The sequence below is a fragment of the Apis florea genome, unplaced genomic scaffold (genome assembly GCF_048593485.1).
Source record: "Apis florea isolate Af1SG1 unplaced genomic scaffold, ASM4859348v1 contig_1615_pilon, whole genome shotgun sequence".
In the NCBI taxonomy this organism is placed as follows: Eukaryota; Metazoa; Arthropoda; class Insecta; order Hymenoptera; family Apidae; genus Apis; species Apis florea.
In genome coordinates, this window is record NW_028256416.1 from 2,057,502 (window position 1) to 2,070,713 (window position 13,212).

General features: G+C 42.4%; 4 protein-coding genes across 5 annotated transcripts; all 4 read right to left on the reverse strand.

Moving 5' to 3' along the window:
- Window positions 1-242: 242 nt before the first annotated feature.
- LOC105736923 (uncharacterized) lies at window positions 243-1,942 on the reverse strand. Its single transcript, XM_012493721.3, has 3 exons — window positions 1,830-1,942; window positions 975-1,440; window positions 243-841 (listed from the first exon to the last, which is right to left on the reverse strand). The coding sequence occupies exons 1-3, from the start codon at window positions 1,839-1,841 to the stop codon at window positions 543-545; spliced, it is 777 nt and encodes a 258-aa protein (XP_012349175.2). The 5' UTR covers window positions 1,842-1,942; the 3' UTR covers window positions 243-542.
- A 1,770-nt stretch (window positions 1,943-3,712) lies between these two features.
- Window positions 3,713-6,266, reverse strand: LOC100870489 (uncharacterized). The gene is made up of 4 exons (XM_012493732.3): window positions 6,200-6,266; window positions 5,630-5,703; window positions 5,358-5,563; window positions 3,713-4,358 (listed from the first exon to the last, which is right to left on the reverse strand). Exons 1-4 carry the CDS (start codon window positions 6,215-6,217, stop codon window positions 4,042-4,044), a joined length of 615 nt encoding a protein of 204 aa, XP_012349186.2. The 5' UTR covers window positions 6,218-6,266; the 3' UTR covers window positions 3,713-4,041.
- A 2,087-nt stretch (window positions 6,267-8,353) lies between these two features.
- On the reverse strand, window positions 8,354-9,797 carry LOC105736391 (uncharacterized). Of its 2 annotated transcripts, none has more exons than XM_086905206.1 (5): window positions 9,723-9,797; window positions 9,410-9,649; window positions 9,157-9,281; window positions 8,684-8,921; window positions 8,354-8,607 (listed from the first exon to the last, which is right to left on the reverse strand). In XM_086905206.1, the coding sequence occupies exons 1-5, from the start codon at window positions 9,738-9,740 to the stop codon at window positions 8,512-8,514; spliced, it is 717 nt and encodes a 238-aa protein (XP_086761332.1). In that variant the 5' UTR covers window positions 9,741-9,797; the 3' UTR covers window positions 8,354-8,511. The 2 variants fall into 2 exon arrangements, with proteins under 2 accessions (XP_086761332.1, XP_012346255.2); XM_012490801.3 differs by having other exon boundaries at window positions 9,157-9,353.
- A 476-nt stretch (window positions 9,798-10,273) lies between these two features.
- On the reverse strand, window positions 10,274-12,255 carry LOC105736162 (uncharacterized). Its single transcript, XM_086904925.1, has 5 exons — window positions 12,250-12,255; window positions 11,745-12,159; window positions 11,034-11,594; window positions 10,535-10,963; window positions 10,274-10,467 (listed from the first exon to the last, which is right to left on the reverse strand). The coding sequence occupies exons 1-5, from the start codon at window positions 12,253-12,255 to the stop codon at window positions 10,274-10,276; spliced, it is 1,605 nt and encodes a 534-aa protein (XP_086761051.1).
- Window positions 12,256-13,212: the final 957 nt, after the last annotated feature.

Here is a 13,212-nt window from a genome sequence, read left to right on the forward strand (position 1 = left end):
ACGAGTGGAAAGCGTTCCTTCAATTCGACTTATCCGATTTCTCTTATATATTCGCAATCTTGACGAAATACGAAGCGAATCTCTCACAGATCGAGTACATAAAGTGCAATTATTCCACTCTATATAATTTCATCTTTGAAGATCGAAACATTGGAGGAGCGCAGGATGTGCCAATCGCGTACACGATAATTACGAAATTGTCTTGAAATCACAGGTGGTCGATCAACAGAGTATAAACAATCTTTTTTCCCAAATGTTTTTTTCTTTCTTTTTATTGAAAACATGAAGCAATAAAACAATAACATTTATATAAAATTATATAAAAAACGTACAACAATGATAACAATGTTTCACATATATACTATATACACGAAGAAGAAGGAAATAAAAAGGAAAGCCTCAAAGTTTCAAAAATTCATCGCATATCGATATACGGAGATCGTTCAATATGGAATCGAAATCCTTGAGAAAGCGATAAGAGGATGCGTGTACAACAGCCGTATCAGTCGTATTATTTTAAACAATTTAACAAATCTTAAATATTAATGCTTCTTCGCGTGGTGGTAGATCGTCTTGTACACGGGTATTTTGATGGGATACGGTTTGATAACCGGCACAGGCACGTGTTTCTCGATCGTGATAGGGATCGGCTTCTCGACAGGCACTGGAATATGTTTCTCAACTGGGAAAGGGACCTTCTTCTCCACAGGGACAGCCACCGTCTTCACCACTTGTACAGGGACCAATTTCGGAACGGGATGCGCTACCGGATACTGTTGAGGAACACCGACTGGCACCGGATGGGGTACACCTATCTTCAAGATTTGAGGAACTGGTACCCCTAAAGAACAAAAATTCAGTTTAAAAATACACGCGCGATCACAACAACGAAAAAACAATATCAATCAATCGAAATAGAAGAGTTACGATCGCAAGAAAGAAAAGAGAAGAATTCGGAGGAATGAAAGGCTCACCGATGTGCTTGACCACTTTGACGGGCACAGGCTTGGTCACCTCGACGTGCTCAGACACTGGAACGCTTTGCACTACACTGTGATGACCTCCGTCGAGGGAGACTCCACCCTCGTCTCCACCTTCCAGGCCTCCGCCACCTCCTCCAAGGGACGAGTAATCCGAATGGTCACCGCCAACCTCCAAGTGTCCTCCTGACGATCCCTCGAAGCCTCCGCCGTGGCCCCCGCCAAATTCGGCTTCGTGGCCCCCGCCGAAATCCCCCCCTCCGTAACCACCGCCGTATTCACCCGCGCCACCGTAGTCACCTCCGCCCCCGTAACCACCGCCCGTCGACGTGCCCAGACCCTCCTGGTCAGACCTTTCCACAGGGTGGAAACCACCGTGAAGCTGTGGCTGGAAGTGTTGGTGGTGGTCTTGCACGATCACTGGCGCGCTCGCGGCCAAGGACAGCAGGGAAAGTAGCACCTGCGTGAAGGTAAAGTTCAAGTTGGCGAATGGCGAGCGTGTTTGAATCGAGCGTTAGTTTGGAAAAACTACGTAATTCGAACTTCGATCGTTCGCTTCGTCTCGTCCAAAGGAATTGGAAATTTGTTAGATTCGGAGAGGAAAGAATTCTTTCGTTCGTTCCGAGAAAACGTTGTATGGTATCGTAAATTTCGAAGCAGGGAATTATGGGTATAAATTATGGTTATTCGATTTTGGAGCTTTCATCTGGTTATTCTCGATGCTTGGATCGTAAAGAAGAATCTTTTACGTTTGTACAGATACAGATGGTAGGAGTTTTCTAGTCGATTAGTTTATTCGTCGAGCCTAAGAATGGTGTGAATGTGATTATACTCGTATTGTTTACTCACGATCTTGTTCATGTTTAGAGTTAGTAGTTCGACCGTACACCTGGCTACTAGAAGTTTGCAGAAGTTTCTTCAACGACTGATACATCTTTGCTCATTGCTCGTCTTAATATACCATCGGGCCTTTCACTGTCGGCGATTTAGTTTAGTCCGTTTGCTCGTTGCGATAAATCGGTGTTCCCCCTGGCATCGGTTCGGCGAACACGTCGTAAGTATTGGCCATTCTTACCGCCGTACGAATTAGATATTTTCCTATTCGTAGGTGAGTGGCCCACAATACGTACGTTCACAATTTTCATCACCGCCTGTCACTCATAGCATCGTCGACCCGATCGATTCTTTATTCAAATCCTCTCGAGCACGAATTCGCTCGCTTTGATTTCGATGTGTTGGGTGCGTGTGCTCGTAGTTCGTTTCCTTTCCCGATTTATTCCATATTAAATTTATTAAATTTTCAATTGAATTTGAGAGCAAGAAGATTTTCTTCTATTGAATAATTAAGACCACTTCCCTTCACAGAGAGAATAATATGGTTTAGCGAATTTCCAATACGCCATGTCGCACGTGTGAAAATTTCTAATGGTTGAACACGTTTCGTGTGTTCCACATGGTAATACACGTGACATCCGATTTCCTGTAGTGCATGCAAATATAAAATGGAAAATGAAAAGAATATACTGAAAAAAAAACTAAATAAATAAAATAACCAAAAAATAAAGTAAATGGATAAAAAAAAATAAAAAAAGCAAGTTTAAAAAAATTGGAAAAAATAACCTAAAAATCTAATTTTAAAAATATATAAAAATCAACCCAAAAAAAAAAACAATTTGAAAATTTAAAAAAAACGAAAGACAAACTAAAAACAACTTTAAAACATATTTTTGAAAAACAAACTGAAATTCTAAATTCATATGGGAGCAATCTTTCGGTCAATTTTATCTCGAAAAATCAAAAAATTAATAGAATCTATATTTGTTAATAAAATATTCGTCACATTATATTATTATTACAGATCTTTGTAATTATATCGAAGAACATTATCTTTAAATTAAATTAAAAAGTTGCAAGCTTTATTAACTTCTTAATTCAATTTCTCTCATTTAAAATATTTCCAAATTGTATATTGTATTACAATAATACAATACTATTATTATTTTTTTTCTTTATTGTTACACTATCTCGTTACAAAGAATCTGACAAAAGTCGTTTCTGTTATTTGTTCAATCTCTTAATCGTCAGATGACAATCTTACGTACCAAGATCTAAGACACCTATAATCTAGTCCACTTATTTGTTTTTGAATTTAACCGAGCTTGTGGAGAGAGCATAACGAAGATTCACGAGACACGAACGCAGTTAGAGGAACGAAACGCGCTATTCTGCTCTGAGAAAATTATGATAATTACGAGACGTATAAAATGTATAATAGAAGGTGTCGTGACTCGAATCCCTTCGCAACGATTCTCTCTCGGAAATCAACACGATTTAATCAAACGGCTATCTCTTATATAAAAATGCAAGAATTATTATGCCTGGCAATTTGCACAGACGTAAATAAACCTTCGTATGCGCAAATATAGTTACGAACAACTTTCGATTATTCATCGCGTATCGAGTGCATGGAGGCAGCCAACTCTTAATTATATAATTTCTACTCTGCAACGATCGTGACACACTGCCATCACTCGTGGAGATCAATCAACGAGGAAAATAAATGAATCCTTCCTCTCGTTTCGAGACACCGGTAACAATTATCTGTTATTTTTTTTTTTTAATTCTGACGGATGGCTGTGGCTCTTCATCCAGAGAAAGAGGCTCGCCACGCGCGTAATCGATCAAGCAGCGGTGACTCTGTTACACAGAGGGGGGAAAATGAATAAACAGTCTCTCGATTAATAATCGATCTTTTATTTGGTACAACAAGGTAACAAGACAAACGGTCATAAATAGATAAACGATACCATGATGAACGAACGAATAAAACAGCTTCGAAAACGCTGTTTCATTCCCTCTTGCGCGTTGCGAATCTCATCTGGTCGCATCCCTTTACACTCGTCGATTTACACTCGAGCAAAGCGTCCAAAACGAAACTCGTTATCGTCGTCGAAGGAAGACGATCTATTCTTCTCTCGTAGCATCGAGACGCGAGTATATACGCTCTCGTTCTCCGTTCACGCGTAATATCCTTTTAAAAGATAAAGTCGGGACGTTTTATTTAATGGCTCCACCCGTAACCATGAGACTTGACCCGATGGAACACGTGTTTGTACACAGGCACGTGAATGGGATAAGGCTTTTCCACGGGGACCGGTATGTGCTTCTCCACCGTTATGGGCACGTGTTTCTCCACCGGGACAGGTATCACCTTCTCCACGGGGAACGGGACCTTTTTCTCCACTGGAATCGCCACAGTCTTCACCACGGGGATCGCCACCGGCTTCGCGACCGGTACGTGAACTGGAAAAGGCTGTGGTACTCCTACGGCGACCGGATGTGGAACTCCTATCGCCACTGGTTGAGCAACTGGCACACCTGTGGTCGCATAGAAAGTCCTAATTGAGCTGCTATTCGAGGAATTTTTATCGCGATCGCGCTCGAGACATCCGTTGCTCGTCGAGTTTCGATCATTTGAGAAATAAAAGAGAGATTTTGTTCAATTAAGCGTGTGATTAAGCATATAATCAACACGTTTGAAAACTGTGTACGTTTCGTACGACACGAGACAATCGTCAAACGAAGAGTACAATTATTTAATTTCTGTCACGGATTAGGTATACCCGATCCTTTCGACTAATCAACGAATTTACCGATATTTTTAACAACCGGTTTCGACACAAGGCAATTCCCAAATATGGAGTACAATTATTTAATTTCTATCAAAGGATTAGTTTCCCGATCCTTTCGATTAAGAATCAGGAAATCTGTACGATCGATCAGAAATTAAATCGAAGCATAGAACAAATTCACACGAGGCAATCTCGATTAACGAGTCAAAATTATAATCAACGAATTCACCGACATTTTTAACAACCGGTTTCGACACAAGGCAATTCCCAAATATGGAGTACAATTATTTAATTTCTATCAAAGGATTAGTTTCTCGATCCTTTCGATTAAGAATCAGGAAATCTGTACGATCGATCAGAAATTAAATCGAAACATAGAACAAATTCACACGAGGCAATCTCGATTAACGAGTCAAAATTATAATCAACGAATTCACCGACATTTTTAACAACCGGTTTCGTCGCAAATCCCCAAATGTGGAGTACAATCTTCTTTCGACTAAATAAATCATAACGAGTGAGAATTATAATCAACGAATTTACCGATATTTTTAACAACCGGTTTCGACACAAGGCAATCCTCGAATATAGAGTTACAATTATTTAATTTCTATCGAATTAGATACCCGATTCTTTCGACTAAGAATCATAAACTCGAAGTCTTTACGATCGATCAGAAATTAAATCAAGAAGAAATTGACGCGAGGCAGTTTCGATCAACGAGTCGGAATTATAATCAACTTACCGACATTTTTAACAACGGGTACAGGCACAGGTTTGGTAATCTCCACGTGCTGGCTGACGGGTATCGCCGGCGCGTAATGATGCTGGACGTGTCCCTCGTACAACCCGTGACCGATCCCACCACCGCCCCCATACGAGCCGTAACCGGACAACCCGTGCCCGACCAATTCCACCCCGTGCCCCGTTCCGTAGTCGCTACCCGATATCCTGTTGATTGAAAATCGAAAATGTAGAATGAATGCTCTCGACTCGAGCAACCGAACGACCTCTTACCCCTGCCAACCTCCGGAATTACTCTCAATGCTGCCTACCACGGATCGCGATGCGAGCAGAACCGCGACCAATACCTGGAATAATTTATTCAATTATTTCGCGAAAGGAGTCGCCATCGAGGTTAAACAAAAGACGTTTTCTTTATCGAACGAGGGTAGGACGGAGACGAGAGATAGAGAGAGAAAGAGAGAGAGAGAGAAATTCGAAATTTCAATCAATCAGCTGCCACTTTCTAAACTCGGTCAACTGATACCTCGCACTATATGGTCCACGCACGATCTCGTTAACTTCGAGTATGGAAAAAAACCGAGTATGGAAGCCGCACGATGAATCGCAAATAAAATACTGCCGCAAATAAATGGAGACCGAGGGAAATGGAGGGAAGGGTATTCGTAGATACTGCTGCTTCGACGGTCACTCTTTTCCACCGTATCGTTCGTGGCTGAATTCGAAAGATGCGCCAAACATTCACGATTCCCTCCCTCTCTCTCTCTCTCTCTCTCTCAGGATCCTCATACGCGATGTAATATCCATATTATTACGATGTTATCCCTTCCTCGATTTACTTACAGGGGAGCAAGGAAGCATGTTTTCGAAATGAAACAGTGGGTGTAGAAACGTATGTACGGATACTGCGAGAGCTCGTCCATGGACCGATCCTTTTTATACGCTTTCTCCCTACCCGGGAGGCGCGGATGATCTCTCTCCTTGGAAACCGGACTTGCATGCTCGTATATACTAAGAAACGTAAGAAACGTTTACGAGTCCGTATCGATATGGGTCGAAACTCGAAACGCGCTCCTTAGGCAACAAATACGTTACTTTACTTTCCGTGTCACGGGATTCGAAACCGCGACCGACCCGCAAGGAAATCGCAAGTTACGATCGATCGTTGTAACGCGCACACGGAGTTTCATTCAGTTTCTTTCCAAGCTTTCCAAGCTGCTCCTAACTAACGTAATTTCGTTTTTTTCTTTTTTTTTTTTCTTTTTTCGTAGCAAGAAACGATCTATACTATTTTCACTTTCCCTTGAATCAATATGTTATGACCAGGCGCAGGCAGAGGAGGAATTCCGTTGAAATGTATCGTCTGGTTTTCTAACGAACGCCCATGCGAATGCCAATCCTGATCCTGAATCCGCTCGTTCGGATCGATTTCTTTTCCTATTCGTAGATCTCCTCTCTTCCGTTTTCCCTTATTTGGCAAATGAAATTCTCTCTCTCTCTCTCTCTCTCTCTCTCTCTCTCGCATGGGAGCAACACGTGTCGAGCTGTGAACGGAATGAAAAACAAGAGGGTACGGAAATATCGCGCTATATATATATATATTTTCAATGTCATTTTTCTCTTTGTGGAAAAACGATAAAGCCTTAACGACTCCTTAACTTTTTGAAACGATAATACAATAGAAGATGGGACGCTTTCGTGACACCGATTATTAAAAAATTCGAGTTACGGCTCGAGTTTCACCGGTGGCGATCTTACGCCAAATAAAAAAAAAAAGAAAGGAAAGCAGAATTAAAACTAGGCGAGGTAAAAGGTATAAAAAAGCGAGTAAATTCCTCCTCCCCAAAAAAAAGCTGAATCGATGAAAGCATCGATCAGTTGAAAAAAGAAGCGCCTCGTTATATAGTAGTCGTGTTTATACCAATAGTTATTCCAATTTCTTTTTTTTTTTCTTTTTTGATGAAGCACGATAATTTTACAAGCTTAGTTATTATTATTCAGCACGCTCTCGTCGTCCGTTCCACGAATCTTTACTCGACGAGAACGAAAAATTTCTAATATTATCGATACAAGACCATATTATTAATCCATAAAATTTTAAGTTCCCTCTTTTTATTTCGACTCGAAACTAGTAAGAAAACAAGTTCTTTTTATTCGAAGATGTAAACTCGTTACATTACTCGTTTTACGTTCCAAACGCATGGCAAAGCGCAAAAATCCTTCGAAATGATTACGCGAAATGAATGGACGTCTCTCTCTCTCTCTCTCTGCGGTGACGCAGAGAATGAAGGTCCATTATCCGGATGAACGGTCAACGAGCAAATACGTATAAGACGCCCAAAGCCGGGAAAGAGTGACTTTGATCGAACGTTACTTTCTTCCCACGTAATTACTCGTGGAAGGCTGGAAGCGTCGTGGAGCGGTGAGAGAGGCGTGTTACGGGGGATATTGGAGAAAGAGAGGCGGGTGAAAGGAAATTTCCGATACCGTTCGTAGATTGGACGACGGGCGGTGACTTTGAGGGGAAAAAAAAATCGGATCGTTGTTCTCGATCGTGTGTCGGCTCGATCCGCGCGCCTCGACCGACGCACACCGACGTCGCATTCTTTGGTCAAAGAAACGAATCACCCCGCTTCCCGTCACTTTCACTCCCATTTCCGCGCGACAAACCCGATTGTCGATACCATTGTCTCACGCCAGGAGGAAATCTCGACTCGATGAACTCGAAACTCGGCCTCTCTCACCTCTGGCCCCCGCCGTTTGACCGCAACCTCTGAAAGGAAAGGAAGATCGCTGACCGATCTAATTCGCCGATCTCGCAAGTGTGTCACGATCGAACGTCGTTGAGTAATCTCTCGAGGAAACGAAATTCGAGGAAGGGTTTGAATAAGGTCAAACGGGTCGAACGGGTAATGGCTGCGAACAATGGTCGGTGCACAGATTTTTTTACGATTTTTCTCTATAGTTTAGCGGTGGATGATTAAATCAATCGATCGATTTTCTTTTATGTTATAACGAAATGTTTATTTTGCAACAAGTGTAAAAAAAGATTCCAAGAACGAACCATCACCGTTAACGTAACGAGGGAGTATCGAGGTGGTGTCTTATTGAAAGAAGAAAATTGGAGGAAAAAACAAAAAAGGGGGAGAGAGAATTTATCGACCCCAAGGGTGATGCGATGATTTTTGCAACGCCGCGAGTTGCACTGCATTCGCAACGGCGTTCTCCTTGGCCGCTATTATATCTTTCTCCTGCAAATAAAAAAGTTCTCGGTCGGCCTTTTGTCCACTCCAAAACTCAACGCGATTGTGAATATGTATATCGTACCTTCGCTTCTTGCTCGCTTCGGCTAATCTGCTTGTCGACATCCTGTTTTTGCAACTCGGCAGCCGTTGCAGCGGCGTTCCTCTGAATGGCGGCAGCTGCAGCCGCTTCCCTCGCGGCGGCCACTCGTTGGGCAGCTGCGACCGCATCTTTCAACGACGCCAATCTTTGTTGCAGGGCGACCAATTGTTTTGCGCTCGCTCTTGCCTCGGCCTCGGCAGCTGACGAAATTTCTTCCGACCTATAGAAACGACAATGGATTTTCAATTTCCTTGATATTTCGTTTCGAGTGGTCTCGGATCCTAGTTCGGTCCAACTCTCGAGAGATGGCGCTTCGGTACCGTTATTCGGGATACACCGCGTATATCATATATTGCTTAACGTATCGATAACGTTTCTTCTTTTCATTTAAACTAAAAAAAAAAAAGTATTATTTCTCGTTTCCAAATAAAGATTAAAAATTGAGGATCGAATACCTTGCCGCAGCCTCCCTCGCAGCAGCTTCTTTAGCAAGAGCGAGTTTCTGCTGAATAATAGTAGTCTGTTTTGCCTCTGCCACCTTTTGTTGCGCCCAATTTACGTTCCGATTTGCCTCCTTCGCCTGTTGAATAGCTCTCAATACATCTGGAGGATAGGCGACACTAGGGGTCCCGTCAACCGGATCCTTCAACGCCTGGATTCGACCGAGAGGAATTAAGAAAAAAACACGCTTCGATCGTTGATCCTTACCTGGATAGCGACGTCGTGTGTGGCTTGGACCTGAACTTGCGTCAAAGGTATGTCCGGTATCCCTGAAGGGTTCCAGGGAGCGGATCCAAACCCGGTGGGCGACCATGACCCGGTGGAGAAGATTGGCGCCACCCCAAAAAAGTCGTAGCCAGATGGCCCCACTACAGCCACGCTTCTTTTCCCCCTTTTCGATATCAATTTTGGCCTCGCGATACTGGCCAAAGCCAACACAAGGACGATCTGAAAGAAAGTTTTTTTCTTCAATTATCACCAAAGAAAGGATTTTTATTTTTGAGAAACTGAGACCGATTACCTTGTAGGTGATCTTCATATTGGAAGAATCGCGTGGAATCGTGTTATCGATGATACTGAATTGTCCGGCTCGAGGATTCAGTATATATAGGGATTCTCGTTTGTGAGTGAACGCTCGAACGATCGATTCGAACGTAACGGGAAGATTAATTAAGGCTATTAAGAGTGAATGTAAAAATAGGAGTGTCGCGACAAAGTTATATTTATTGACTAATGACAATAGCTTCGTGGTACAATTACGCGGCACGGAAGACTGTTACTGTTGAACGAGAAACTCGTAGAAATTTAATTAATCTCGAATACTTCCGGCCGGCCATATTCTTAAATCGAATATCGTTCGACGGATTATCGAAATTTCTTCGAATTGAAAAGGTATTCGCTTCACCGTGGAAATGCAAATGATCGAATGAAGATGAAATCGTTTATATTGTTATAACAGTAGATTTATGCGATATAGAAACAAACATAACGATATAATAAATAACATAACAAAATTGGAACAGTTATAATTGTAATAAGTATTAACGTACATCTTGATGAATCGTAGATTTATTAAAATACCGTGCGTCTTCCGATTATTTTATATCCAAAACCTCCTTCGTATATATTCGTTTCAGGTACTGAGCTATACCCTTCGGCATCTCGTGAATCTTTGTAATACCTGAAATTCCTTTGACTTCCTTCGCCCGAAGGATCTTCGACCTCGTAGATATTCCTCCCTCCTTTCAACGACCCGTATTTCACTTCTTGAATTTTACGATTTATTCACGTTACAAACCAATAACTAACTTGGATAAAAAGGAAGACGCTTACTTTGTTTCGGTAATTTCGCTTTATGCGACCCCTCCTCGTCGAATTCCTCGTCGAAATTTTTAGCCGCATTCTCATCGTCCGACGTTCCCTCGGTCTTCCGTCTCTCATACGACTTGTCCACGTCATCGTATCCACCTTCTTCCTCCTCTTGCCGATCGTGGAAAGCTTTCGAGGAGGAGGCCTCCGACCGATACTTGGTCGAAGGCTCATCGTCATCGTCGCTCGAATAATTACGATTCCTCGGAACCGACTTCTCATCCTTATCACGATTCGAATATCTGCCAAACTTCTCGTCGTATTGCTTGAATGGAAACGACGTGGAAGGCTTAAAATCGCCTTCCACCGACGGCGCCTTGAAACTCTTAGGCTCGTAATCGTCGTTGTCATCCTGTGAACTTGCCTCGTGCTGTCTCTCGGGAGGAGCGTAGCCTGAAACGAAATCAATTTTCTCGTCTCGTCGAAATTTTCTGAAGATCGATTAATAAATCGATCAACGAACCTTCGTCGTCATCGGTCTCGTCGCCGCCATCGTCATCGCCGCTAGGCGGAGGTGCAGGTTTCTTTTTGTCGATTATCTCCACGTCCGATCGAATTTCCTCGGATGGGCTGGGAGGGCGGCCCGAGTTGTCAACAGGTTGGACGTTTCCGTGGCCAAATTGGAATTGTTGCTGTGGCTGGAGGGGTTGATAAGCCGTGGTTGAAAACCCGCCCACGGTCGGATAAACCTCGATCGCCGCGCCTTTGTAGCGCGGAAACGGCGCGTTGTTGGCCAGCGTGGAAATAGGGACCACTTGGCCTTGGAAACTGGAAAGCGGCGACAGAAAATGCGAGCCCAATTGTTGAACCTTGCCCGTTCCCGCTCCGAAATCGAACCGATTCTCTTCCATTGTTGGCTTCAAAACGAGCTGGTTCTGAAAATTCGATAAGTACGAGGGAAACTGTTTTTGCTCTTGGAGAACCGGAAACGATGCTTTCCCGTTTGGAGGGAAAACTGGCGCGTACGTCTCGCCGCCTTTTGGTGGATAGTTAGTCTTGTACACTGGAATTTGTAACTTCGTACCTGTGAAAGAAGAAGGGATTAATCACGAAGAATCGACTCTTGGTTCAGATTAAATACGATGATTAAATACGACGAGGTCAAACATGAAAATATCTTCCATACGGGAAAGCTTTAAAGCAAATTTAATTTATCGTTAATTGGAAACTTTACCTGCAGCCACGTTCTGGTTGTATATCTTTGCTTGGTTTACCGGTTTGCCAAAATTGTCGTTTGCAATTTTGTAGCCGGCGGATATGGTAAATAAATTATCGGAATATGGGAGGAATGGCACGTTCCGAGTCTCGAACGGTGGAATAATATACGGTGATGATTGTTTAAATATATCACCGTACATTGGCGGAACATCGGTAGCATCAATTGGAGGAGGCTCCTTTACAATTTTGACATTTTTGTAGCTCGACGAGGATCTTGGACTACTTTTCTCCATTGATCGAGGTTTGTCGTCTCGAGAATCATCGTGACTCGTTTCGACGACCCCTCTTCTCGGTCTCGCGAAACTTGGAGCGAAAAATTCAACCCCTGTAGCAGAGTTGAGCGCCGATACGAGTAGAACGGCGAAAATAATCTGGAATTTAATCGAATGATTAGTATAATCACGGAATAATCGCTTTAAACGATTATTAATTATTTCGAATGAAATAGAAGAGAAACGTACCAACATGGCACCGCCAACACGATAGATTGTCGCCAATGTTACTTGTTAAATGGTTGCGACGCACTATCCCCGAGATCTTTTATATTCGGCGTTTAGCGATGCGAGACAACCGAATGGGTTTGGCTTTTCTATAATTGACAAAAAACCTTGTCGAGAAAAACCGAGTTAAATCTCGCGCTACTCTCCCTGATTCTCGGTGTTTAACCGGCGATGTCAACGACCCAGCTCCTCGTTAATTTATATTTCCTCGATTGCATACCTGGTGAGCAGTCGACGATTGTCACCCGTGACTCTCGATTTTTCGAAGAGGAAAGCGAGTCACAGCGTATCCTCTGACAATTTAGATTAAAATTACGTCCAAGTAGTTCGTTCGCTTCGTTTCAAATTCTTCTTTCTTTTCTTTTTTTTTTTTTTTTTTTTGTATTTCGTCTTTAGTAATCGTATCTCGACATTTAAGATTTTCAAAGAGCGAACAAAAATTATCGAAAGTTTTTCGACACTTTTAAAACTTGTTAAGATTTTTTCCAAGAGGTTTATAAAGTTTTGTTATTCAAGAAATTTAACGAGAGTTTCGAGCGACTGAATTTCAAGAGAAATAACGAGACGAACAAGCGTATCGAGAGCGTTGTTCGAAGGGATTTGTATTCGCGAGAAGAAGAAACTAGAAACTATTATCCTCTTTTGAAATTCGTCCTCGAAGGGATAAAGAATTTAGAGAAATCAAGATAAGCCAAAGTAACGATCAAGTTCACCGGAAGTACAATTAACCGATCGTTCGTTCCTTCTCAAGAAATTGCTCGACCATATTATTCTCAGCCGTGTCGCAGCCCGAAAAGAAAAAAGTTTCTAATTGCTTTCCAACTATAATTTCTAGTGAAAGTTATTGCAACGGATATATTCCAATGCGTGGTCTCTGTTTCAAATTGAATCCATCACGGTTGGCGCAACGTGCGCAGGAAATTG

Bases quoted from the DNA above. Each gene is read 5' to 3' on its own strand.
- LOC105736391 (XM_012490801.3), bottom strand. The intron at 8,922-9,156 runs GTATTCGATCCT...TCGTTTCTATAG, and splicing joins GCGAGGGAGGCTGCGGCAAG to GTCGGAAGAAATTTCGTCAG. The intron at 8,608-8,683 runs GTACGATATACA...TTTTATTTGCAG, and splicing joins GAAGCGAGCAAGAAGCGAAG to GAGAAAGATATAATAGCGGC.
- LOC100870489 (XM_012493732.3), bottom strand. The intron at 5,564-5,629 runs GTAAGAGGTCGT...TTCAATCAACAG, and splicing joins AATTCCGGAGGTTGGCAGGG to GATATCGGGTAGCGACTACG. The intron at 4,359-5,357 runs GTAAGTTGATTA...ATGCGACCACAG, and splicing joins ACCCGTTGTTAAAAATGTCG to GTGTGCCAGTTGCTCAACCA.
- LOC105736923 (XM_012493721.3), bottom strand. The intron at 842-974 runs GTGAGCCTTTCA...TTTGTTCTTTAG, and splicing joins CAAAGTGGTCAAGCACATCG to GGGTACCAGTTCCTCAAATC.
- LOC105736162 (XM_086904925.1), bottom strand. The intron at 11,595-11,744 runs GTAAAGTTTCCA...CTTCTTTCACAG, and splicing joins CAACCAGAACGTGGCTGCAG to GTACGAAGTTACAAATTCCA. The intron at 10,964-11,033 runs GTTCGTTGATCG...ATTTCGTTTCAG, and splicing joins CGAGACCGATGACGACGAAG to GCTACGCTCCTCCCGAGAGA.